Genomic DNA, 27743 nt, shown 5'->3' on the forward strand with positions numbered 1-27743 from the left:
TTAGTAAAAGCTACAATAACTAAGCAGTGTGACATGATTGGAAACCATTACCCCGGCCAAGATGCCCCGCAAAATAGAGCCCAGAATTTACAAATACTTCCCTGATTCGTTTTATTTTCAGTTGTATTTTGCCCATGAAAATGTGTCCATATCTATATGAGCAAATGTGAGCATCATTCTTTCTTTACACTAAACATGAAGAGTATTCAAGATGAATCCTGGACTTGAATGTAGAAGCTAAAACTATAAGATTTTAAGAAGGAAATATGCAAGAATGTTCTCACCAATGTCATGGTAAGCAAAGGATTCCTATACAAAACCAAGAGAAATAAACTCAGACTTAATCAAAACTAAAGGATTTGCTGATCAGAAGATAATACTGTGATACAAAAGAACTCCTATGAAACTTCTCTGGTTTTAGTTGGAGTTTTTGTTTTCTATTCGTTTGGTTTGTTGTTGTTTTGAGACAGGGTTTCTTTGTGTTACAGTCCCAGCTGTCCTGGATCTCACTCTGTAGACCAGGCTGGCCTTGAACTCACAAAGATCCACCTGCCTCTGCATCCTGAGTGCTGGGATTAAAGGTATGTGCCACCATTGCCCAGGCAGCTAATTGGAGTTTTAAATGCAGTATATTAAGGAGTTTGCAGCCCCTTTCTAGGCTTCTATCTGTGATAATTTCAAAAACATGATCATTTTTACTTGGAAACAGATTCATAGCTGTAAATTAATTTAGTAACCTAAGTAATTGTTTTGATTTTTAGGTAGACTTTTATTTGAGGTCATTCTCTTATAAATTTCTACAAATTTTAATTCTTATGTTCTCTTTTTATTGAATGGAAAATGTTGAGGAAACAGGTCCATGTATATTATAAGATTGTTTAGAACATAAGGAAATAAATTAAGTATTTTTTTGTTTTACTTTATAAATAAAGAATTGATCCAAGCAACAGACTAGAAGATCTGCCCTCCACAGGCTGGGGGATATCAAGCTATGTACATGTAGAAGGTAATTAGAATTATTGAATAATTTGTAATAATTCTCAAATTGTGCAAGTATAATTTGACACTCAAAAATTAACATGATTTTTATATAAGGACTAGTTTTTAATAATGTATAAAATTCGAAGGCTATAGAAGATGGATTAAATTTGACATAGTAAAAGGGGAGGCCTACTGGGGAAAGACAAGCAGGACCCAGTGCATCCTGAGTTTTTCTGGTTCCTTTTTTATCCCAGCAAAACAACAAATTATTGTGAGGTTGGTTGCTTATTTGTCTTTCTGCTACTTTATTTAGATCATACCAAACAGAAGTTATCAGTAATCTGTTATGCATAAAAAATTACCTTAATGTGTATTTTAACAATAACAACATTTTTCTTTGGCTTGAATGGAATGTTTGCTTAATAGTGTGAGATAGTTGGATGATAAGGAAAGAGCTAGCATACCTAACCAGAGTTTATCTTTTATCCTGCAATAATTTTGCCATAAGTGGAAGCCTGATAAAAAGAAATTTTTCTTAACAAAGTGAGATATGGATGTGTGGGAGATTGGCCAGAGACGTGGAAACTGTATTGGAAATAGCTTTGCTCCAGACCACATGAAAAGCACAGTGAGATGGAAGATAATGTTAACCTTGTGTTATAAATAATTTAAAATTTTCTAGCAAATAATCTTTTTAAAGAAAAGGTTAAATTTCACACAATGTAATTCCAACACCTAATAGTTAGAGGTAAAAGGTTCAGTATTTGAAGCTGATGACTTAGGGATTCTTGCAAGTTAGAGTTCCATCAAAAGACTGTCTTTTAAAAACAAAACAAAACAAAACCCAAGGTCCTGGAGAGATCGCTTAGTAGCTAAGAGTGCATAGGAGGACCAAGGTTTAGTTCTCAGCACTGACACTGGATAGCTTACAGTCATAAGTAATTTCCCCTTATCCGTAAATAAATGTGTTAAGATGATGTTACAGAACTAATTTAAAGGAGAATCCAAACCGTGATTTTCATAGAGCAAAATACAGAACTATTCGAATGCAAAGGCTCATTTTACCTGGGAGTGTGTGGGAAGTGGGATGTGTTGAAGATGGTGTAGGTTGTTCATACCTCTGCTAGACAGCATTGTTTATCAAGTCTATGACAGTTATTTTGCAATATTACTAGTAATTTATAACTTGGGGAATTAAAATTGCTACTAGAGTGGAAACAGCTTACAGGAAGCAGGCTGTCAGCCAACCCCACCTACTTTCTAATTGGAAAGTGGCCATTTCCATTCCTTATGGATTAGTAAAATGTTTCTGCTTCTTTCTGCTTTGGTGTCAGAGTTGTGTACTAGTAATAGAGATGGTCCGGCCTGCTAGGTGTGTACGTTTTCTGTCTGGTTCTTTACAGAACCCGTTCTGATCTTGATAATAGTTTTCCAACAAAGTATTAATTTTTTTCCCCAAGCATGTATGTTTCTGATAATTCTTACAATCAGAGCCTGTCATCTGTGGCCAGTGTTTACTAGCCTGTTCCTTTTCTAAGAGGATGGAAGACGAAGGTTTTAAAGGGCACTCCAGTCTTTCCTTAAAGAACAGCAAACCTACAGTGGTTTGATTGGAATGTCTCCATATTCTCAGGCATTTGAAACTCGGTCCCCAGTTGGCGGTGCTGCTTGGAAGGTTTATGAGGTGTGACCTTCCTGGAAGAAGAGTGTACTGGGGTCAGGCTAAGAAGCAGTAAGAAGGGGTTCGGAAAATGGCTCCATCAATAAAGTGCCTGCCACACAAGCATAAAGACCTGAGTTTGGATCCCCAGGAACCACATAAATAATGGGATATGGCACCGTGTATCTATAATCACGTTATGGAGAGGGAGATCAGCAGCAGGTGCCTGGAGTTCATTTGCCAGGTACTCTATCAGCTCCAAGGTTCATGAAAAGTCCTTGTCTCAAAAAGTAAGGTTGAGAGCCGTAGAAGACAACTGACATCTGAATTAGACACATAACATATATGTATACACCTGCATGCACACTTGCATATCTCTGTATCCCCATACAAACATGTACATATACCTCATTACACACAAAAATCAAAAGATATAAACTCCTTGGTTCTGATCCCTACCCTGTCTAAGGACCTTGTTGCCATTGAGGAAATCAAGGATTTTTCTGCTCACAGACAGGAAAAGGGATGCCAGATCTGATAAGACCAAAAACAAGTTCAGACATAACAATTCACATGGTAGAGTGAGAAAACTGACTCAGACAAGTTTTACACACACACACACACACACACACACACACACACACACACACACACCAAATAAATAAATAAAAATGTAAGTAAGATTTTAAGAAAAAAAACCAGTTTTTAAAAAATCAATTCTGTGATCCCTATAGTGACAAAGGAAAGGCTTTCTAGTTGGTATTGGTGATCCATCTAAGGCAGGACACTAGGAATTATTATTGACACTAAATTATGCATGGAATTAATTCTTACTGTATTTGTAACCAGCAGACTAAATGCCTAACTTGCAAAAACTCCTTCCTAGAGAGAGATGCAAGCAATGTCTATTTTTTTTTTCTCCAAAAATCAAGGCATCATTTCACCAAAGTTCACCCTGGGAAACCAATGAGTTTATTGGGCTTCCTTGCAGAGAATAGGCAAGGGTTTTCTTCAGAGAATGTGGGTGGTGTTTCTTTCCTCAGCAGGTCACAGCTGGAAAACCTTTACCCAGCAGGGATGAGAGCTTCCCCAAAGCCATATAGATGGAGCTTCTTGTCTCTCCATTCTATAGATTCCAGTGCCATCCCTGGGCCACGTGCAGTTAAGGGAGAATTGCATTCAGTATGTAGTATCTGCAGGATACTCAGATGAGGATCTTGTGACCCTTCCCATTCCTTCTTAAGAAGGTGTAAACTGTCACAAGCCCAATTGAACAATCTTTTTTTTGGGGGGGGGGTGGCAAGGAAATGCAGCTGAACTCCCTAGATTGTGGTTACTTGGCTTGAAAGTCAACCGCTTACATGACAAAACAGCATGTGATTAAATTTGATACAGTGATCAGATTTGCAGGTCTATTAGGTTGATGTGGGTGATGCATAGTGGCCTTTATTTTTTAACTTTATTTTTTTTACTTTAACTTTTTTATTATTTAGCTTGGTCACTGCAGTACTCTCTGAAAAAATGTTGCTAATGCTGCTTGCTATCCAAGGACCTTAAAACCTCAAGCTGTATTATCTACCTAAGACTAAATAGCGTATAAATGTTAGTGCTTAGGAGAGAATGGTTGAAGTAATAGACTCCATGTTTTAGGTTTCAAAGGAAGGAAATAAAATCATGATTAAACTTTAGAACTATTGGGGAAGAGGTTAAGATTAGGTCATGAGGTAAAAGAGCATCTGCAGTAGGAAGGGGTGGGGGCACTGTATAATCAGGAGGCTGTGTCACAGAATATTATTAGATTTACTGTGCTGCAGTGTTCTCTTTTGGGGAGTGGATTATTAAATTGATGATTGGAGGATTGTTGGAGCCAGGAAGGATGGAGAAGACACTGCTATCTCTTAGATCGAAGTTCAACCTCTGCCCATGTCCGTGTTCTCCTGAAGTAGCATATGAAAGGAGCCGCAAACACACAGTAGTCAAGTCAGAACGTTTTTTTGAAGATCTGAACCGTGTAATTTAATCAAGGATTCATGAGTTTAGAACATAGTAAAACAAATTTTGTGGGAGGGAAATCTTAAAGTATCAAGTATTAAACAGTTATAATTTCCTACCAATGAGAATTAGATTTTTGCATGAGTTACATGATTTTTGCAATGAAAAACCTTCACTCACTGTTTCTGATGACTCTAAAAATTGACAGTTGCACTTTTGGGTATGGATTAAATACTATAAAACCTTACACAGTAAATCTTAACATAATAAAGGATTATTGTAGTTTCGAAGATTATTGTCGATAGGCGGTAGACCCACACACCCTTAATCCCAGGACTGGGGAGGCAGAAGCATGCAGATCTCTGGGTTCAACTACAGTGCGAGTTCCAGGACAGCCAGGGCTACACAGAGAGACCCTGTCTTGAAAAACAAAACAGATTATTAGCAGTTTTGAACATTTGGAAATGGCAAAATAGTGTTTTTTTTTTTTAAGTAACTTTTCTCATTGCTGTGATCAAATACCATAGGAGCAGAAACCTAAAGGAAGAAGTTATATTTGGCTCATAATACAGTCCATCCTGAAGAGGAAAGCATGGCGGGAAAATCAAACAGGTCATTGGATCCAGTTAGGAAGCAGGGAGGGATGATTGCTAGTACTCAGTTCACTTTCTTCTTTTTATTCAGCATGGAACCTTGGCTCATGGAATGTTGCTATGCACATTGAAGATGGTTTCTCTCCCTTTTCAGCTAATCCTTGGTAGAAACACTATCTAGACATCCAAGAATGTGTTTTTATGGTGATTCTTAGTCCAGTCAAATGACAATCAAGATGCAGGTCAAGATGCATTACAAGCAGCAACTTTGTGTCATCAACGATTGAAATTGGGTTATTGGTACAAGGTTTATTGTACCATCTTGTATTTTCATGTAGACATGAAATTTTCCAGAGTGTCTTGAAGGTGTCCAGGTGTAGGTTCATTAGCTATTACATGCTAACTATAATGCTAGATAGAGCTAGGTGTGACTCTTCTGTATACTGAGTGAAAATTGGTTTTGTGTGAAAGCTTTGAAGAAAAAATTGTTTCAGAACATTATTGTGTTCCCAGAGCCTTAGGTTGCCTTCATAATACTGTCACAAAACCCATGTTGTTACCTTACTTAGCTAGAGTTGGTTCTTTAATATTCACCAAAAAAAGCCCGTAAGTCATACTGGTAGCTCTGTAGGAAAATATCCACAGGGGCCTTTTGACAGAAAGTTTCTAAATTCAAATATTCAGAAAAACTTTTTACTTGAGAGGAGGTATGTTCAGGAGTGAGGGAGTGTCTCATTCTTTCAGTCTGGGTTGGCTAGAACCAGTACTCTTCTTTGAGACCCCAGTTCCTGGGGTACAGCATGGACCACCACAGCAAAACAAAACACACTTGGACTATGGTCACTACTGACCCAATTTGAGTCTGCCTTTATGAAATCCCTGAGTGATGGTTTGGAAGTGGGTTCCTTCCACAAACCTGTAAAATCCTTTTTAAAGTTGTCCTGTTTGTCATTCCCTAATATTTTCAGATGACTCTGAGCTTGTCTTCTTCTTGTGGCTTTATTTCCTGGAAGTATTTTTTTTCTCTTTCTTATGCTAAGCATGCACTTGGCAATATACACATGCCCTCCCTCCAAGTTTTTCTTAATTCCTCTAGAACTTAGATCTCTTACTCTGATAACTTTTCATTGGTAGGTACAAAATTTGGGAGAAAGTTTGAAAGTTTTCATTAAAAATTAACTATTAAGATAATAAGATTTCTCTGCTGCTGATACTTAAAGAACATTTTTAAAATGTGAGCTATTCGGTTGGCATGCTTTAAAAACTTAATCACACATTGGTAGTTCATTTTCTCTTTTAAAGCCAGAGAGATTGGGCAAATTTCTTTGGTAAGATGTGTATAATGGATGGCTGCCATTGTCTTCTCAAACCTGCATGATATTTAAAAGCATAGACAATGATGATCAAATTGTTTAGAATTGATGTTGAGATGATAAGATTTGTAATGTTAGAAAACCTGTGTGGTTGTGGCTAGTTACTGACTGAGGAAGTCATTCAGAGAAGCTCAGATTCTGTATAGTATACCTGAACATGCTCCCTTTCCAGCTCCCACCCTGAATTAATACAGTGTCCAAAGTGTTGGTAATGACTTGAAGCTATGCAGGTTACACAAAGCTTTTAATGAAATCTTGTCTTAGACAAAACACTTTGAGGGTTGTAATTAACAGCTCATTTTCTGCAGTTCTATTGATTACTCATTCATGATCCTTTGTTCTCAGAATGATAACCACCAGCATGGATGTCACTATCTGATGAGATTCTCGGGACAGAATTCTTCAATAGCTTGTAGATAATTGCTGACACCCCTGAAATTTCAATGTAAATGAATTAGCATCATAAAACAATTATTTTATAAATGTCAGTGTTTGCCAAAGTTAAAATTTATTGCAGTCTGTTTTTTAGTCATTTATTGAAAATTAACAGACTGATGTATTAAAGGCCTCTTACTGTTTGCCCTGAGTTGTCACCCTCTCAGAGATGGCACTGAGTGCAGCTTGAAGGACTTCTTGGTCACCCTGCAGTCAGTCACCTGTCATCGTCTCTGAAACTTCAAGTGGAGCCACAGTCAAACTACTGTGATTTTTGTTTTGAAAATGAATGAAATACACGTTAAAGAAAAATGGCTGCAACATTTTACTAATTTTGCTCAGAGAACAGTTTTGTTTCTTTGTGTGTGTGTGTGTGTGTGTGTGTGTGTGTGTGTGTGTGTGTGAGAGAGAGAGAAAAGTCTTTATTTGTTAATGCTTGAGTGATTGGCATTACACATCATCCTTGAAATTTAAAATATAATACAATGGGATCCTTCTTTGAGAAATCATTTCCACACTTGATGTAATATTTTCTATTAAGTTCAACTCTCTGAAATCTTGTAAGAAAAACAAACATTATGGATCATGCTTCTGTTAAAAGAAGTAGAAAAGAATTACCGAAGCAGATTTTGGGTTAGTCCAAGCTTCTTGGTAGGAAGTGTTACTCCTATGTTTTTTTTTTCAGTTGCATTCATTTTATTTTTCTTTTTCTTTTATTTTACAATACTATTCAGTTCTACATTACTATTCAGTTCTACATAACAGCCACAGATTCCCTTGTTCTCCCCCTTCCTGCCCCCTCCCCTTCCCCCCAGCCTACCCCCCATTCCCACCACCTCCAGATCAAGGCCACCCCCGAGGACTGAGATCGACCTGATAGACTCAGTCCAGGCAGGTCCAGTCCCCTCCTCCCAGATTGAGCCAAGCGTCCCTGTATAAGTCCCAGGTTTCAAACAGCTATCTCATGCAGCGAGCCCAGGACCTGGTACCACTGCCTAGATGCCTCCCAAACAGATCAAGCCAATCAACTGTCTTACCTATTCAGAGGGCCTGATCCAGTTGGGGGCCCCTCAGCCTTTGGTTCATAGTTCATGTGTTTCCATTCATTTGGCTATTTGTCCCTGTGCTTTATCCAACCTTGGTTTCAACAGTTTTGTGTCTTGATCATCAGCAGAAGAGGTTTTTGAGTGCTGGGAATGGAACTGTTGCCAAGATAGTGCTTTGTTTTTCTGTTTAATTCAAACATATCTCCTCCTTGAGAGGACCAACCTTTTGAACAGCTGCTTGCCTTTATGTAGTAAGACTGTGTACAATTTTATGAATGTAAAGGAGGCATGAAATTAGACATTGCATAGGCTATATGCCGCAGAAATATTTTGAGATACATGACTCTAGTATTCCCAATTTTATTTTCCTAGAAAACAAATTAATGATAAGGACTCAGTACTTCAAGTTTTTTAATCTTAAAATAATACTTCATTTTTTTTTTTAAGATAACATTTTATTCCACAGACCAGGCTGGCCTCTGCCTTGTTATAACCCTCCCATCTCAGCTTTCCAATGCCAGATTTACAGGTGTGTGTCACCACTTCCAGCCGGGTGCTTATAGTTTTTGACATAGAGTTAATTAGGGTCTTATTTAATCTGAAGCTAGAAATAGATTTGAGTATATTTAGTAAGTATTTACACCAATCCATTTAATGGTAAAAAATAGTCGGAAAAAGCAAGGATACATTTACCATCTGCTTGTGTTTTCCCTTGTAAAGATAAAAGATATGCATATTATGGCTGTCTGACTCTGAATCCTTTTAGCTGTTTTGCATAAATCTTCTTTCCTATAAAATCACATTTATACTCTTTTGCAGTCTAACTAACAGAGTTCACATTAATAATTATGTTGGCCAAGTTAACTACTTTATTCCTTTATGTAACTTTCAGGTCATACTTAAACTAAAGAGCTTTCTTAAGTTCTCATTTGAGAGCCAAGATAACTCTTGCCTGTGAAAAGGAGGAGAAACGTTAATGATGTATCTCATATAGATTACTAAAGTTCTTTATAAAGAAATTAGTATTTTTGGTTAGTGGTTTGTCATTTATAATTCAAAATGTTACACCCTAGAGGCGTTCTATATGACTTAGAAAGGATGCTTTTTCATTGAGTGTTACTCATTGTTCAATATCTATTTACAGATGAAGTTCTAGAAGACTATGAAAAAGGTTTTTTTCTAACAGTGTCGAAAGAAATGAGTGCTATCTTGTTTCAGAGTATTCTGCCCTGAATAAAGCAGTTTGTATGGACAAAACTGGTTTACCTGGTTCTCTATCCTCTGGGACATTAATATTCTTTCTGCTTAAGATACCTCTAGGCCAAGATCAGTACTAATCAATAGTGCTTCTCGTTTATTTTAAAGCATGCAGAAAAGTCAATAATGTGAGCTGGTATCTAATTTTATTTTAGTAGAATAAAAGTGTAATTTATTATGTTCGCTTTGGTGATAGCTACATGTTTAAGGAAACAAATAAGGGAAATTGTATCATTTTGTTATTGGTATAATATCAAAATATAAGGCTTTTGTAATTTTGTTCTATTTTTTAGGTATATTTTCCTTTGATTTATTGGGCATGGTTTTATTTATTGTCAGATCCTTTCACATGAAATTGTATCCTAAACTTGGTCTTTATTTCTTTCAGTGCTGAAGTGGGTCTATTTAGTTAACAGAAAATGTTAATGATCTGAAGTGTTAAGGAAACACCCTCCACTGTGTTTACTTAGCTTACTCATGTGAATCATAACAGTTGCAGAAATAATTATTGCTCAGATTCAGACAGTGGAGTGAAGAAACAGCCTCTGTATGTTTTTAGCATCAATAATCATGGTGAAACAAGAAGAAAGGGCATTTCCTGTCTGGGTTTGTGTGTAGTGGAGGAAAAGGCTTATCAACACTAGAGAGTAACAAGCAATCGTTTTTTTCCCCTTAAATTTATTTTGTCTTTCTCATTATGTAGTCGGTACACATCTCCAAAGTCTCCCAGTTTGTCCTCCATAGATAACTCAGCTTTAGGATTTAGACTACAGAGTCAATTAGAAATTACTCAAATTGTTTTCAAGCTAACATCTTTGTGTATGTTAATGAGATTCCTGGACTTCAGGAGTCTTGTATGAAGGATGAGGATCTCTCAACTGGCCTAGATAAGCTGCTATAAATGATAACTGAGATGGTACATTGGGAAATGCACTAGTGAATCTTTGGTATTGTTTATTATTATTTTCTCAAGTCTTTTATTTTGAAACAGTTAAGACCCAAAGGGTTGGGGATTTAACTCAGTGGTAGAGCACTTGCCTAGCAATCAAGCAATCACAAGGCCCTGGATTCAGTCCTCAGCTCTTAAAAAAAAAAAAAAAAAAAGACCCAAACAAAAGGTAAATAAGAGTATGATTTTTCATCAAGATTCATCAGTTAATATTTCATTTTTCAGTGTGTGTACACATTCTATATGTACTCTGTACACACAGAATCATGGGAGAACATGTGATGTTTTTCTGTTCTTGATTGAGGCTAATACAGCTTGAGTATATTCTCTGGCCTCAGACTCTTTTGTTTCCTTTGTTTGTTTGTTTTGTTTTGTTGGATTTTGTTTGTTTTTCGAGACTGGGTTTTCTGTGTAGCTTTGGAGCCTGTCCTGGAACTCGCTCTGTAGACCAGGCTGGCCTCAAACTCAGAGATCTGCCTGCCTTGTCTCCTGAGTGCTGGGGTTAAAGGTGTGCGTCACCACTGCCCTACTGGCTTCAGACTTTTAATTGCTACCTCTTCTGCAGTGGCTTGTCACTTCTGTCTCTTTTCTCCTCATCTAGTTTTACTTTAGCCATTGGGAGTTACAACCCAACAAGCTTGAATTTAGGCCAGATCAGGTCTTTTGAAATCTCACACCATTACATAGGACAAAAAATATGATTAAGATATAGAAAATTAGAGTACTATTTATCTTATTTCTTCATACATAAAGAGAAACACACGGTGCTTTACAGAAGAAAGGGAAAAATGAAAAGAATGTGCTATAACTAAGTCATCCTCCATACATAGACACTGTTAAGCCTTGCTCTTCCTAGGGCTGCTGGTAATGTATGTGTGGAGAGAAGGAAGATTTGTTCATGTAAACCACTTGCCCAGTGTCACAATCAGGTTTTGAACATAGGTGACTACTTCGCCTTTACTTTTTCTAGGACATTAGTATATTTATTTGGTTTCCTTATACAGACATGAAAATGCACTTTCCTCTTCATCATTTAGGTCATTTTGTGCTTTTTTACTGTGACCATCTTGACATCCCCAAGAAAATGGTCAAATTTTGCTCATGTGCAAGTTTGTCCTTTGTGTGTGTGTGTGTGTGTGTGTTATCTAGACAAAGAGATCTTTCTGAACTGAGCTCTTTAACCCACCTTTGAGGCCTCAGATTAGGGGTCAAAAAACATGTTCTGTAAAGGGCTAGAGAGCTGGACTCTAGGCTTGTCAGACTGGTTATCTGCTATGATGCTCAACTCCTTCACTGTAACATGAAAGGTCATTGCTACTACAGAAATTAGCAGCAGGACTATGTTTAATTGAAAGTAATTTCAGAAACAAGTCCAGTTTGACTGGCAGAATGTCTCTTGTTGACCCTTAATATAAATCATTATTTATATGCTTGTGAAAAGTTTATATAGCAGGAGGCCAGTGAGATGGTTCAGCAAATAAAAGTACATGCAAAGCAAGCCTGGTAACCCCCACCCAAGTTTGTTACATGGAACCCACATAAAGGTAGAAGGAGAAAACCAGCTCCACAAAGTTATGGTTCAACAGTTAAGAACACCTGTTGCTCTCTCTCTCTTTTTTTTTTTTTTTTGGTTTTTTTTTCAAGACAGGGCTTCTCTGTGTAGCTTTGCGCGTTTCCTGGAACTCACTTTGGAGACCAGGCTGGCCTCGAACTCACAGAGATCTGCCTGCCTCTGCCTCCTGAGTGCTGGGATTAAAGGCATGCGCCACCACTGCCCAGCCACTTGTTGCTCTTATAGAGGATGTGAATTCATTTACCAGTACCACTCACAACACCTGTAACTCCAATTCCAAGAGATCTGACAATTCCCTTCTGAGCTTTGAAGGCACTAGGGATGCATGCGGTTCACATACATACATGCAGGCAAAAGCACTTGCACATATAAAATTTTAATTAATAAAAAGATTGTTTCAATATGAATTTGTATAGCAAGAGCAGTATAAAAGGTCTAATAAGAGGATGTCTGTCTCTTAGGTATTTATTTTATATGTTCAATGAACAGCTTCCTCTTCCATGTCAGACAGAATTAGCAGTGGCAGTCAGTCTGGCATTGAGCAATGAGCACACCTATTAAAAGAATTTTCAAGGTGCATAACCTGTGCTTTCAAGCATGTGGAGATCATGTGTTTCATATATTCTGATCTTTCTATTTAAAGAATACTGCATCTGCCTGTCAAAGGCAAAATAAAAAAACAAAACAGATGTGGTGACTAAAATTTATGTATAACGTCTGTAGAAGACAAAGACTTCTAGGTTCCCGCTTGCAAACAAAGCATCATTTGAAGATTCATAGCTAAGGATTTGTTGTGTGACTAGAAGATACATCTATATGTGATGTTTACATTTAAATTGTTCATTTTCTCCCTTTTTATCATCGCTTATGGAACTTATTTTAAGATAGATTATTTCTCCTTTTGTGTCTGATCACCCCTTTCTCTCTATTGAATGTTGTATCTGTTGGAATTTATAATTGATGCTAAATAATTACATTGAAACTGTATCATCCTTTTATTCACATGTGATAATATCTGGTAATTAAAACTACTCACTTGCCTACTTCATTAAACACACACACACACACACACACACACACACACACACACAATAACATAAGCTCTGGCTGAAAAAGAATTTGCTTTTTGAGGAATCTGAAGAACACTATGTTCTTTTTTTATTTGTTCTGGTTTCAAAAAAGGTGTAACAGTTCTGGCTGTCCTGGAACTTGCTCTGTAGACCAGGCTAGCCTCGAACTCACAGAGATCCACCTGCCTTTGCTCCTGAGTTCTGGGATTAAAGACGTGTGCCACCACTGTCTGGCAAACACTATTCTTAAGACTATTTTTGAAAGATATACAGACAGCTTTTGGCTGGTTTAGTACTTTGTTTCATGCATGCTGGGGCATTGTCACATGAGCTGTAAAGAAGTTGACATACCAGGTGCGTAAAGACAGCATGGCAAATGTAGGAGATACAGCAAAGGTGATAACCAGAGGTACATTCCTAGTAGAAGCTCTTGGATGGAAAGGAAGTAGCCAGCCTTGCACGGCTGCATGCGTAGCTGCGCGTCCCTCCTAAGGGCTGAGGCAGAACAATGGCAAGCTCATGGCTGCCTTTGGCACACAGCAATTCCAAATGTCAAAATCCACAGAGGCCAACTCTCAAATCAGGATCCTAAGTTTCCAATTTAGAAACTAGAAAAGGGGGAGGAGGCTGGAATGTACTTCAGTGGTTCAGAGCACTGGTTGGTCTTGCAGAGGACCCTAATTTGAGTCCTAGCACTCAGATAGTGCCTCACAACTACCTATAACTCTAGTCTGGGGTATCTGATAGCCTCTTCTGGCCTCCATACATGAAAGGTATGCACATGGTACACAAGCATACTTGCAGACCAAACAACCATACACATAACATAATTAATTAAAAAAAAACTAGAAAGAAAAATAGACCAAACTGAAAGTGGGAGGGCGGGATGGGACTGTAAAGATAAGAGCAGACGTAAACACAACAGACTAGAAAACAGGAGAGGAAATCAGCAAAGTCAAAAATTGGTCCTTAGTGAGGTATGGTATTCAGCATGGGGGAGGCTTAGCAGAACTGCAGATTTGAGTCCTGCCTGTTCTATATAGTAAGTTCTAGACCAGCGTGGGTTATATGCAATAGAAGTTATATGCAATTAGAAGTTGGCTCATTGAAAAGATCAACAAAATTGAAAAACATATACCTACATTGTTAAATAATAACTTAAATCACAAGTGAAAGGGTCACATTGTTACTGGCTTCATGAAAATAAGAAGTAGAAGTAAATACCACAAGCAATTACATGCCAATGCATATTCTGGATGAAATGAACAAATTCTTACAAACACACACTGTCAAGGCTGGCTCAGACTTAAAACAGAAAAATAAGAGAATAATAGAAGTCTTTGCAGGCAGCGAAGACCCAGAGCCAAATGCCTTTTCCAGTAAAATGTAGTTAATGAGGCTATTGCTTCTGAAACACTTCCTCCTTCTTTAGGAGCAGCATTGTACTGATACCAGAGCCACAGACACCACAATGAAAATGAACTTGCAGAACGTTATCCATTTGAATGTCGATACAAAAATCATTCATAGAATGCTAACACACTGATGACAGCAGTACAAGGATTAGACATGACCAAGTAAGTTTGCCGAAGAAATACAAGAATGGCTTTACATAGGAAAATTGATCAGTGTAACTTACCAGAGTAATAACGTGAAGGAAAAAAACACAGACTCAGGCAACCAATGGGTTAGGGGTAAGGGGTGCATCTAACAAAAATCTAGTACCTCTGCCAGGTAGAGCACAGACTTTAAATCCCAACACTTGGAAAGTCGAGGCAGGCAGCTTGACTTATAAAGCAGGTTTCAGCCCAGCTGGAGCTGCATTGTGACTGTACCACACCTGCTCAAAAACAAGCAAAACAACTAGTAAGTACCCTTTCATGATCAAACCAATTGGTAAGGTAAGAGTAGGGAGTTAGAGAGATGGCTCAGTGATTAAAAACAGTTACTGCTCTTCCACAGGACCTGAGTTCACTTCCCAGAACTCATACCAAGTAGCTCACAACTGCTTATAAGTTTGTCTCATAAATATTAAGAAAAAAATGAGCTAACAATAGGAACTTCATCAACTTAGTAAAGGTATTTTTTATGAAAAACAGCTTATCACACATTCAAGATTAGTATTAAAAGCATTCTCCTAAAGCAAGGCTCTTTTCATGAACCCGTATATTCAGCAATGTATTGGAGATTCTAGGAGAGTAAAGAAATAGAACTACCTTTATTTGCAAGCAGTTTGACCTTTTCTTTAGAAATGCTTAAGGAACTTACCATAAAACTATTAGAGCTAAGGGCTCGAAACCAGTAGAGATGGCTCAGTGGTTAAGAGCACATTCTGCTCTTGCAGAAGACCCAAGTTCAGTTCCTGGTGCTCAAATCGGGTGACTCACAACTACCTTTAACTTCAGCCCCACCTCCAGGGGATTCCATACCCTCTTCTGGACTTCACTGCCACCTACACTCATATGTTGCTCCCCCCACCTCCCACACACAAGATAAATGAACTTCAGAACTATCATACTAAGTAAAAGAAGTCATGTGTAAAAGGTTATATTTACGTGGAATAACCATAATAGGTAAATGCACAGAGCCAGAAAGCAGACTAGTGGTTGCCATAGACTGAGGACAATGAAATAAGGAGTTCCTGCTTAGTATGTATGGGCAGAAGAGGAAGAAATGATTGCTGTGGGGATGTGGAGTTTCCTTCAGGCAGTCATCTGGAGCTGAGGGTTGTACATGACAAGTAGATTGAGTCCCACTGCTAGGAAACTGTTCTAAACAGTTCATTGTATGTTGCCTGAATTCTACAGTGCTGTGACAATGAGAAAAATCATGTAACTTAGTTTTTCCTGACTAGTAGAATGAAGGCTATGGCTCGAGTACAGTGGCTGCTCTTCCCAGGTTCTGCTCACTCTGACTGCAGTGAGTTTGTTCTCACTTGCCAAGTCCTGATGCTCAGTACTAAGAACATGAGGATGACAGGAAAGTATTAGGTATCTACCAGGAGAGTCGGAATGAGCTGGAGGAATTGTGTTTTCATGCCTGAAAGTGTCCTCTGAACCCCTTCTTCACCACCCTACCCCAATTAAGTCACTTTTCCTTTCTTTTTTTCTTTGTTTTTTTTTATTTTACAATACCATTCAGTTCTACATAACAGCCACAGATTCCCTTGTTCTCCCCCCCCTCCCCTTCCCCCAGCCTACCCCCCATCCCCACCTCCTCCAGGGCAAAGCCTCCTCCGAGGAGTGAGATAGACCTGGTAGACTCAGTCTAGGCAGGTCCAGTCCCCTCCTCCCAGACTGAGCCAAGCGTCCCTGCTTAAGTTCTAGGTTTCAAACAGCCAACTCATGCAATGAGCCCAGGACCTGGTACCACTGCCTAGATGCCTCCCAAACAGATCAAGCCAATCAATCAACTGTCTCACCTATGCAGAGGGCCTGATCTAGTTGGGGGCCCCTCAGTTGGTTCATAGTTCATGTGTTTCCATTCGTTTGGCTATTTGTCCCTGTGCTTTATCCAACCTGGTTTCAACAATTCTCACTTGTATAAACCCTCCTCTTTCTCACTAATTAGACTCCCGGCACTCCACCTGGGGCCTAGCCGTGGATGTCTGCATCCAGATTCCTCATTCCTTGGATGGGGTTTCTGGCACAACTATTAGGATGTTTAGCCATCCCATCACTCACCAGTGAGGCTACCTGGAAAACAGGACCCCAAGAAAGACATGGGGATCACCCAATGATGGAGAAATGTCTGAGATCTACATGAACAACCTGGACATGAGTGGGAGCAATGAAGGGCGAGGGTCGAGGGAAAGAAAGCCGGAGATCCCAGCTGGATCAAGAACAGAGAGGGAGAACAAGGAATAGGAGACCATGGTAAATGAAGACCACATGAGAATAGGAAGAAACAAAGTGCTAAAGAGGCCCACAGAAATCCACAAAGATACCCCCACAAAAGACTGCTGGCAATGGTCGAGAGACAGCTGGGACTGACCTACACTTTTCCTTTCTTGTCTCACATTGGTGTAATAGTTTTCATTCCAGCTGCCAGAAATCTCAGACCCAAGTTCTGCCAACTATAACCTCATTTTGTTTGTGATAAGATCCCCAAATCAGTGCTTTAGGCTAGGGCTACTGACTCTCTGAATTCCAGCAATGGACCCATGCTCTCTCCCTCACTTTTGTCCTCTTGATGGATTTCTTACTTACATTTTGGATGCCTAGACATTTGGAAACCTAGCATATGTGTTCATTAACAGGTTTCAAATCTTAAGACAACTGGGGTAGATGGATAAGTGTTATTGGTCAAATACAACAAGATAAATTTTCGTCAGAGAATCCAAGATACATGTGACACATCTTAGGTCTTGTACTTGAGTCCAAGAAGCATAAACTAAACAAGTCTGACATAAGGAGAAAAAACAGCACATGGAGCAGAGTGAAGAGCCATGAAGCTGGACTACTTTCAAACTTCAGTTCACATGATGGGTGGTATGTTCCCTAAAGCATCTGAGGCATTGTGCTCTGTGCCATTTTATAAGAGACTTAACAGAGTGAAAGAGAGTCTAGCGGACCATGAGGGATGAGGAGGAAGGGCATCCCCCTCCTTGTCCATGTCATGAAACAAAGCAAGAGAGATTAGTCTTATAAATATGGCAACTCTTCAGATGGTAAAAGTATCCAAAAAGAAAAGGGAAGAAAACAGTCAGCTTCCGTGTGATATGAAAGTCTTCATGCAAAATGTAGGCAGCCACTTTCAAAAGTACTCCTATAATTAAAGGATATAATCACATAGTCACCAAAATATATTTCACCCCTGAGATTAATGAATCTACATAATTACTTAAATGTAGGCAAAGGACCTGGGTATAGTGGCACACATCTTTAATCCAAGCACTCAGACAGGGGCAAGTGGATCTCTTGAGTTTGAGGACAGCCAGGGCTATACACAAACTGTCTCAAAACAAAACAACAACAACAAAAGGCAGGCGAGGGAAGAGTGAAGAAAAAGGAGAGTTTAAAACCAGTGACCTAATTGAATTTAAAAAGTACTTATTGATTACTTCTAAATTTTAAGGCATTGTATAAAGGTACTGTCAGTAATTCAAAAGTGATGATCTTGGTCATTAGCAGCAAGATGACATGTTTCCTTGCCTTGTTTTATAGTCTAGTCTCCTGAGACAAGATCTAGGAATTGCGAGCCCAGCACAGCTGTCTTCTTCAGGAAAACCTGGAACACCATACTACTCATTCTCTGCCACAAGTTCTAGGAGAAGACCGCTCCATGACTCTGTAGCTCTAGGTGAGTGTTTTGACACGGAAAATCCCGTATCTCAGATGTCCCGCTTCCTTAGTCTGTTTTTGGTCATCATTTGGATATCAAGGTATATCTACATACAAGTAATATATAGGCTGAATATTCCTAATCTAAAATGTAAAATCCAAAGTGCTCTAAAATATGAAACCTATTGAATACTGACATTATATCATAGAAAGTTTCATGTCTGACTTCCTGAGATGGGCCACAGCCATAAAACACACATGTATGAAATTACCCTTGGACTATGTAAATATAAGGAGTATATTGAACATAAATGAACTTAATCTTTTCGTGTGGGTTCTGCCCCCAAGATACTGCATTCTGTTTATACAGATAGTGGACTAGAACACATCTGGCCACAAGCATTTCAGGTAAGGGATGCTCGTCCTATATGCATTAGATACATAATGAATGAAGTTGTCAGAACTCATCTACTTTGTATTCAAGGTTTAGCTAATTATAGTCTTGTTTGACAATTCAATATTTAAACCATAATATTCATCAGTATGGGCACAGTGTGGTAGATATATACTACTGTGTTTTTAGAGCCCCCTTGAAGCCATAATTTTATTTATAATAATTTTTTGACATTACAATTACATCCCTCTTTCCTTTTCTTCCTCCACTCCATCCCATGTACCCCTATCTCGCTCTCAAGTTCATGGCCTCTTTTAATTGTTGCTTTATAAGATTATTCCTAAATGTATAAATAAAACGGGCTCAGTTTGTATAATGTTACCTTTATGTATATAACCTCATAACTGACCATTTAGTATTTGATAACTGACTGAGGAGTTCTCACATGGAGGAGGTCATTTCTTTTGGTTTCAGCATTTCCCAGTCATTTGTTTAGAGTAGACACCCTCAAGGTTTTCCCCTTCCATGTTGGCATGTCTGTTGATGTTGTCAGTTTTTTTCAGGTCTTGTGTAGGCATCCATGTTAAACCATAATTTTAACAGATTTTAAGGAAACAGTTTAATATTTTGCTTCATGAGAGAATTTAGCCAATTTTTCTTCTTTTAAGTAGCAGGTGTTTTCTTCTTAAGTGGAAATTTTATGTTCTATTATTAACACCTAGTTTTTAACGAAAATGAAAATAGTACTGACTAGTTTGCAAATGGTTTTATAAATTCCTCTCAGTAAGTTATAACCATAAAATAATTTTTCTAGTCCATGACTTTAATCATGAATTTAGCATAAAAACTAAGGCTCAAAAGATGCCACATACATAATAGTAGGTTGCTCACCTGGGATAAATTTTAAGGTTTTTGGGAATTTGAGTCCAGTGGGTTTTTTGTTGGTGGTGGTTTGTTTGTGTAGCACTCTGATCTTCGGGCAAGCTTTATTTGTTAGATCACAAACAAAATATCACCACAGTTTGCATACTGGTTACTTCTATTCTCTAGTTTTCCTTTGAAATTGAGATAAAATTAACAAGCACTTAAATTACTGACTTGAAAGTATACAGTGGAATTGAGCGCATTCATCTAATCAATGTTTCAAGTGAAAATTTTGTGTTTTTTTTAAGTATAAGAAAATTAAAGTTGTAAAACCTGTTTATAATAAAGGTAGACCAGCTCCTAAAGTAAATGTAAACCAAAGTAAAATGTGCTGTAATTCCTGATTGCACAAATATTTGTTGACTGCCTTAAGCTAATATATATCTACCTCCTGTTAAGCCATATATTTCTAGTCTCTAGATCTAAAGTATGAACGAGGTACATAGAAAGGACACAGTGATGGATTGCTGCCAGAAGAAAATTCTGGTATCTTTTTTTCATAGGAGCATGATCGTGTAATATATATGGATGCTATTAGAGTCAGCCCTGGTGGTTTAGACCAGCATTCTTTTTGTTACTAACGAAATGACAGCTTACAAAATGTTGTCCATCTATGCTCTGCTTGACCACCTGTTGAATTAACCCAGTAGAGGCCTCAGTTGAGTCCGTATTGGGTTGGTCTACAGGAATGTCTTCTTCATAGACTCTATGCACACACTGTAGGAACAACTAACTAATCCCTGCCAGTGTGCTACTACTAATATATATATATTAGCTAGGAAAGAATGGGGATACATTCTGTTAAAATCCAGGATAAAAATTTAAGTTTTCCATGAATTCAAACTTCATTTCTATTTAATTATGTTATAGATACTATTTCTTATCTAGTGCATCTTTTCAAAACTCTGTGAGGTTATAATGTTAAAATTAGATTACAAATGAGGAGCCCAAATGGAATGTAGTATATAATGTTTCTCTTGATACTTGGCTGAATCCTATCCATTTCCTGTGTGGATACCAGTTAGTAGATTATTTTTATGCTGCCCATTGCTGTTCCCAATCTTGGCTTCTCCTTGGCATTGCAGTGTCTGGTAAAATGTGAGCACTTAGAAGAACTTTAGAGAGCTACAACAATATTAGTGTTTTCTGAAACTATTTAGGTACTTTATTCTGGAGAGCTGCAACTATCTATAATTGTTTTGGTCTGCATTAATAAGGGCTAAAAGTTATTAAATGTGGGACAGGAGAGGTGGATGAGCAGTTTAGAGCACTGATTGTTTTTCCAGATGACCTGGATCAATTTCCAGGACCCATAGGATGACTCGCAACTGTCTGTAGCTCCAGTCTCAGGGGATCTAAAATTCTCTTCTGGCCTCCATGGGCGCTGTATACATATGATACACAGACATGGAGGTAAAAACACCAATACACATTTTAAAAAACATTAAAGTGTCACAAATGTTAGGCAATGCAATGAGCATGTTTCACGTGTTATCACAAAATGTGAAATTCACAGGAGAGGTGATGCCTGCCCCCTTCATGCATCTGAAGGAATTGAAGCACAAAGAGGTAAAAGTAAACTTTCCAGGTTCATATGGCAGGTGTACTAAATATAGCCAGTTTACTCTCCCCAAACTAGCATGTGAATCCCAAACTGGTGATAGTATGTGGCTAATGATGAGATACAAAAGAAAGATCTTTGTTATAATAACTACAAGCCATAGAGCATTTTCTTGACTGATTTTGTATAAAGTATAGCTTTTGCTCAAGGAATAAGTTGTAAGGAAGTAGACTGCTGAAACACTTCAACAAGAACAAAGGCTTTGCTCTAAGTCTTACAAATACAGAGTATGCCAGAGGTTGTTTATCTTTGGCTCCTCTGTTTGCAAGAAATGTGGGCTACCTCTTGGGGAAGGGATATCCTCGCCGATGAATGCTTTTTGCCCTTTTTATAGTGTAATTTTTTTTACATGATGCTTACAAAGTTGTTTTCTTCGCTTTACAGCCTTATGGGATATTATCTGTAGAGAACCCTAGACCAAATTTAAATAAGTTTCAATCTTTATAAAAATCACATTTTATTGTGTACTATCATTTACAGCCTAGGGAAATGCTTTTCTTATTTCATTTTCATTTCTGTAGTTTTAAAAAATACGGAGCTTTTTCACATCAGCCTTCCTAATAATGAATTTCTCTGAAAATCCTGGATTTGATCCATTATTTATGTGTGGTTGGAAAGCTGTGCATATCACTTTTCAAAAAATAAGATGGAAAAGCTATAAATTTTGTATATGAAGGAAATTAGAATACTAACTTAGGCATATGAAAATAGTCATATTTTCATTTATATTTATTTTAGAAATAAATTTTTAGATCTGGAGCTATGGCTCAACAATTATGAGCATGTACTGTTCTTGAAAAGTACCCAAGTTTAGTCTCACACCCATGTAGCAGCTTATAACTATCTGTATGGAATTCCAGCTCCAGAGAGTCCAGTCCTGTATTTGGACTCCAAGGGTACCTCTACTTAAACATATACCTGCACTCACATATGCGTGCACACATACACACAACACATACAAAAACACACATGCATACATAGATATACATAATTTAAAGTAAAGTAAGAGATACTTTCTCTCTGTGTTCATTTCCTGAAAAAGTAGACAAACTTTTAATAAAAGTCCAAATTATACTGTAGTGCTGAGGTTTCAATTTTACTCACACATTTCCAAAGCAAATGCCTGTAATACTAGATGTGTATGTTGGCTATATTTCATTGCATATGGAGCATGTCTTGATGTTACTATAACCTTAGTTTTCATTCTTTCAACTTTACTTCAGATTTTTAGCATAGTACATTGTACTACAGCATTTGCTGTTAGATACTAATTTTTTGTTTGTTTGTTTTTGTTTGTGTTGTTTGAGACAGGGTTTCTCTGTGTAGCTCTGTAGTCCAGGCTGGCCTGGAACTCACAGAGACCCACCTTCTTCTGCCTCCCCAAGTGCTGGGATTAAAGGTGTGCACCACCAACGCCCAGCTTGATACTAAGTTTTAAAAATAGGCTTTTAAGCCTAATTCTTTTTCCTTCCTTCCTTCCTTCCTTCCTTCCTTCCTTCCTCCCTCCCTCCCTCCCTCCCTCCCTCCCTCCCTCTCTCCCTCCCTCCCTTCCTTCCTTCCTTCCTTCCTTCCTTTTTAGCTTAATTGTTGATATGATGTAATTTGTCTCTTTCTTAGGGAAGTATTCTATTAGGGAGACCTGTTGCACAGAGTTCATTTCCAGTGGCCTGACAAACGTGAAGTACTTAGACGCGCATGGCATAGCAGGCACTTAAGTTTATTCTCCTTCCTTGTTTGTGTTTCTTTCTGACTTTGCTGTCACCTTCCCAAACTTAGCGGAGCCGGTGCTGCATTCTTGTATTCCCCTTCTTCACACACAGTAGTAGAAAAAAATAGCAATGGTGGGTGTGCAACAGGACGTGAGGATGGCAACACGGTGGATGACAGCATGCAGCTTGTTCCCTGTTCGTTCGAAGGTTCATTTTTCATAATGTAAAAGCTAATGAAACATTTTGTTTCCCATATGCAGATCCTTTGCAAGCAAAGAAAGTAAGAAAGGTGCCTCCTGGCCTGCCTTCTTCTGTAAGTATTTTTTTTTAACTTGATGTTAAATAAATTGATGTCAAGTATTCAGTATTTACTTGCTACAAGGATGGATTCGATTCGTGCCAGTGGGCATACTTTACATAGTAACTGTCCATTGCTTAACAAAATCATTGATTGAGATAAATCCACACTTAATGTTAGGCTTTTCCTTTTCTGTGCAATGATTTGTAGCTTACTTATATGCTGTCACTCCCTGTCCCTGTCATTTGAATTCCCCTCTTGGGAAGAAGACTGGGCCTGTAGCTGTCAAAGAAGATCTCCTGTGCAGGTCTTTTGATGTTTAATTAGTCATTATGTTGCTGAACAGGAGGACAGACAGAGATTAATAGCTGAGAATCTTAGAAATTTACATTTGTAATAATCCCAATGGAGCTAAAGACATTAAGATTCGGAGGACATGTTCGGCTCAGCTTGCCTCAGTAGGACTGAGGTTATTAATATGCATAAATCACCAAGTCAGATGTTCATTGTGAAGCCCTTGTGGATTTTAAAGCCTTCATTAAGCCTTTCCCAACTTCAGTCTAGCATCAGGAAAGCTTTCACGCAACTAGTTCTTGATCCCTCCTTGCTCAAAAATGTATCCTTTGAGAATAAAGAGCTTTGATGCAGGAGGTTGGGAGAGGTTGGTAAAACAATCATTAATGGCTGTAGTAACCTAATACTGTAGGAGTGTTTGTGCTGTTAATATACTTATTCTTTGGAGCAATGGAAGTATTTGTAGATGAACTTACATTATAAATCCACCCACAGTTTAAAAACCTCTGGTGAGAAGAAGGGAAAGGCTTTTTCTCTGTGTATAGAACAAATGGGCAGTGCGGCTGTTAGATTGAAGCCCTGTGCCTTGAAGGGTACACTCTTTGTTGTGTAAATGGATGTTGGGCTTTTATTGGGCAATACTTAACACATGGGCGCAGGTGCTGCCAGATGAGTCACAGCTCATCGGAGTTTGAACTGAATGGAATATCCTGCTTGATGAGTAGCAATCTAGATGGGGCAGCAGGAGCCAGAGCTTTTTTGATTTCTTGTGAAGGGTAAAGTAGGGAAATTCTCTTTTGGTTGTTTGCATTCCTTCTCTTCCCCCCCCCCTCCGCCCCACCTCCACCCCCTCGCTTCCCTGTGATACTTGAAAAGTTGAATTGAAATCTCTGAAACTCAATTCCAGATGGATCTGAGTTTTGAGAAGCATAGGACAGCTGTGCTCTCTCTGAACCTGCAGCCTACCTGGAAGGCTGAATTGCCGAAGCAAGCATCCTAAAGCTTTTGCTTGCATAAGCATTTGGACCCACTAGAGGCTGAATAGCTGCTTTATAAACAAAATGAACAATGCCTCAAAGCATTATTCCCAAAGACAGGAATTTTAGCAGCAGCTAAAAATAGTTGTGCGATTTACATTTTAACAGTTGTGTGCTGTGCAAGGGTAGGTAGGTAGTATAATCTAACAGAAATCATACTCAGGTAGACAGAACTTCTAAAACATGGAGCAGTATGAGTTCTTGTAATTTATTTCTGTAATTCTATGAAAGTAATAAAAATTAAATTGCATATTAATATTAGAACCACATTGCTTTAAAAAAATTAGTAAATGAAAAGTCTACCACATTTATTCGTGACCTAACATTAGAAAAAAGCAGTAATTGTCCATGTTTCATAGTTACTTGATTTTTAAACAAATGAGCAAAATGGACAAGGAGCCTGGAATACGACTTTTCCAGACCCATTTGTCCTTACATTTTTAATTATAACAGCATTTACTACTTGGAGATAGTTCTCTGTATTATTTTATGTTCAGGAAAGGAAACAGCACTGCATTTTGATGAACTTTTGAGAGTGATTAGGAAATTTTGTAAGTCAAACTTACTTAAGTATTGTATTTTTTCTAGCTCCTTTAATACACACCTTTAATCCAAACTTGAGTCAGAGACAGATCTGTAAGTTGGAGGCCAGCTTGATTTTCATAGGGAGTTCCAGGTCAACTAGGGCTGTATAGTGAAACCCTGTCTTATACATATGTATGTATGTGTATATGTATGTAGCGATGCGCATAGTCGTGTATATGCCTATAACCTCAGCAGCAGGAGACTGAAGCGGGAGGAGTGCTAGATATTCTAGGCCAACTTGGGCTTTTTAGCAAGATTCAGACCAAAAAAAAAAAACCAGAATAAAAGAAAATTTATTTTTTTCTATTTAACTACTTATACTGAATATGCAGTTTTTTACATTGAATTGTAAAAGAAGTGGGTGCAGAAATGAACACAGAGTGCATATTTTATTTTATGAGTATTTGAATAATGAGTATCATACTTCCAAAGCTAAAAATTCAGTCAAATGTTCAGATTTCAAATGGGCCAGCAGGTAAAAATCACAGAAGTGTGAAAAACAAATGGTTTGCTTAAATTTGGAAGTAAAGTATTCCTAGATTCTATGGTAGGTTCAACTTTGTAATTTTACTGTAGTGTTCCTCCTCCCTTCCCCCAGAGGAGGAGCAGAGGAACACTGTAGAGTACCCGTGGTCTTGGGGAGGTCTGCTCTGAGTATAGACTTCCAGGGAAGAGTGTGTGTGGTACTGCAGGGTGGGTGGCAAGGATTTCCTTTGCCTTTGAGGGTTCCTTAGTCTTCCTTTTCTCTTATCTGAACACCAGTTTTCCTATATCAGATCATTGCTAAGATTGAAAAGTAAAGGAGTCTTGAGACATTGAGTAGGGATTGGGGCAGCTTTTCCCCTGGCAGGCTCTCTTTAATTTACAAAAGGAAGCGCATTCAGTAGCCTCTCCACCTTCAAGGTCACTTTGTTAGATGTACAGGACTTCTTAAGTGTGAGGAACTGTGTCAGCCATTTCACTAAATCAGCATTCTGTTTCGTCTCTGCCAGTAATCTACCCTAATTTATATACAGGGCCACAATCACAGTTTATAAAATAATCTGAAAGGCCATTTTCTTTTAACAATTAAACTATAAATCTTGGTTTACTCAAAAATATTTTGTTTAGTATATTAAATTTCAAACAGTTCTGCCAGTTCCATTTTTACTGAGCAGATCTGTGTAATTGGCTTTGTTGTTTAAGGACTAGCACTATCTAAGGATGGTGTGGTGTGGTAGTAGATAGAGATACACAGAATTTCCCCTGTGTAGATAATGACTTTTATCTAGCTTCTAGCCCCTTTTCCTTTTTATGACCTAGGAGGAGTTGCTTGTGACTCTCTGAACCATAGGGATTTTTGTTTCTGTGGTGCAAAGGATTGAGCTAAGGACCTCCTGCATGTTAGGCAATTGCTCTACCACTGACACATTCTTAGTCTTAAACCAAGGTTGCCTGCCTTATTCATTTTTGGAGTACTGAGGTTTAAACAAAGGCCTTCATACATGCTGAGCAAGAACTTCTCCACACTGCCTATCAAAGACGATAATGCCAATCTCAAAGGTTATTAGGAAAATATCTAGTACCAAATATTTACCTGGTATATCAGATATAATTCAGAATTTCTCTTTCTTCATTTTTTCTAATTTTTACCACTGTAGCCTAAATTTATTTTTTAAAGTCATTTTACCATATTTGTTTGAAAACAAGCAAAAGTTTGAAAGTAAAGGAATGAATGTCTCAGTGAAAAATTATATTACTGCACTTCTATATGTAAGTTGAAACTTGGCACACAGTGAATGATAAATTACAGTTGTTGTTTTTACTGTTCAAAAAGCTTACCTTTGTAGAAAAAGGACCTTCAGTGACTGGAGAGATGACTGAGCAGTTAAGAGTACTGACTGTTCTTCCAGAAGTTCTGAGTTCAATTCCCAGCAACCACATGGTGGCTCACAACCATCTATAGTGAAACCTGATGCCCTCTTCTGGCCTAAATTCAATAGAGCACTCATATACATAAAATAAATAAATCTTTTGTCACCTAAAGCCTTTCTCTGTCCCGCCAAGTCTCTGGTCCCACAGCTGCTTATAAAATAATCACTCAAGAGGCTTAATATTAATTACAGACTGTTTGGTCTGTGGCTCAGGCTTATTGATAACTAGCTTTTACATCTTAAATCAACCCATTTCTATTGATCTGTATTTTGCCACGTGGCGGTGGCATTACCCGTCAGCTGCTATCTTGTTCCTTGGGCAGCTGAATGACTCTTGTTCCTTAGGCAGCTAGACGGCGTCTGCCCTGACTCCGCCCTTCTCCTTGTATCTTTGCTTAGATTTCCAGCTCTGCTATAACCTGTCTTGCCATAGGCCAAAACAGCTTTTTTTTATTAACCAATAGTAGCAACACATTCACAGCATACAGAAAGACCATTCCACCACATTTCTCCTTTTCTGTCTAATCAAAAAGGAAGGTTTTAATTTTAACATAGTAAAATTACGTATAACAAAACAGTTATCAAGAATTACAGTTACAATATCTAGTCTATATATATTTGTCAAAATTAAAGAAAATATTCTGTCATCTATCCTATCTTTGTGAGTCTAAAGGTTTATATCTAATTTACCTTTTATCATAACTAAGGAAAGCTATAACTATAATTGTCCAGTCTTCAATTCCATCAAAGACCCCAG

General features: G+C 38.1%; 1 protein-coding gene across 3 annotated transcripts in view; it reads left to right on the forward strand.

The window, feature by feature from the left end:
* Tcf12 (transcription factor 12) overlaps positions 1-27743 on the forward strand; it is a 284313-nt gene that overhangs the window by 182947 nt on the left and 73623 nt on the right. For all 3 annotated transcript variants that reach the window (XM_028865514.2, XM_028865524.2, XM_037207354.1), the window contains 2 exons: positions 18095-18230; positions 23120-23172. In XM_028865514.2, the coding sequence (XP_028721347.1) occupies positions 18095-18230; positions 23120-23172 (189 nt within the window). The remainder of the gene's footprint in view (positions 1-18094; positions 18231-23119; positions 23173-27743) is intronic.

Source organism: Peromyscus leucopus, chromosome 7 (genome assembly GCF_004664715.2).
Source record: "Peromyscus leucopus breed LL Stock chromosome 7, UCI_PerLeu_2.1, whole genome shotgun sequence".
NCBI classification, from domain to species: domain Eukaryota; kingdom Metazoa; phylum Chordata; class Mammalia; order Rodentia; family Cricetidae; genus Peromyscus; species Peromyscus leucopus.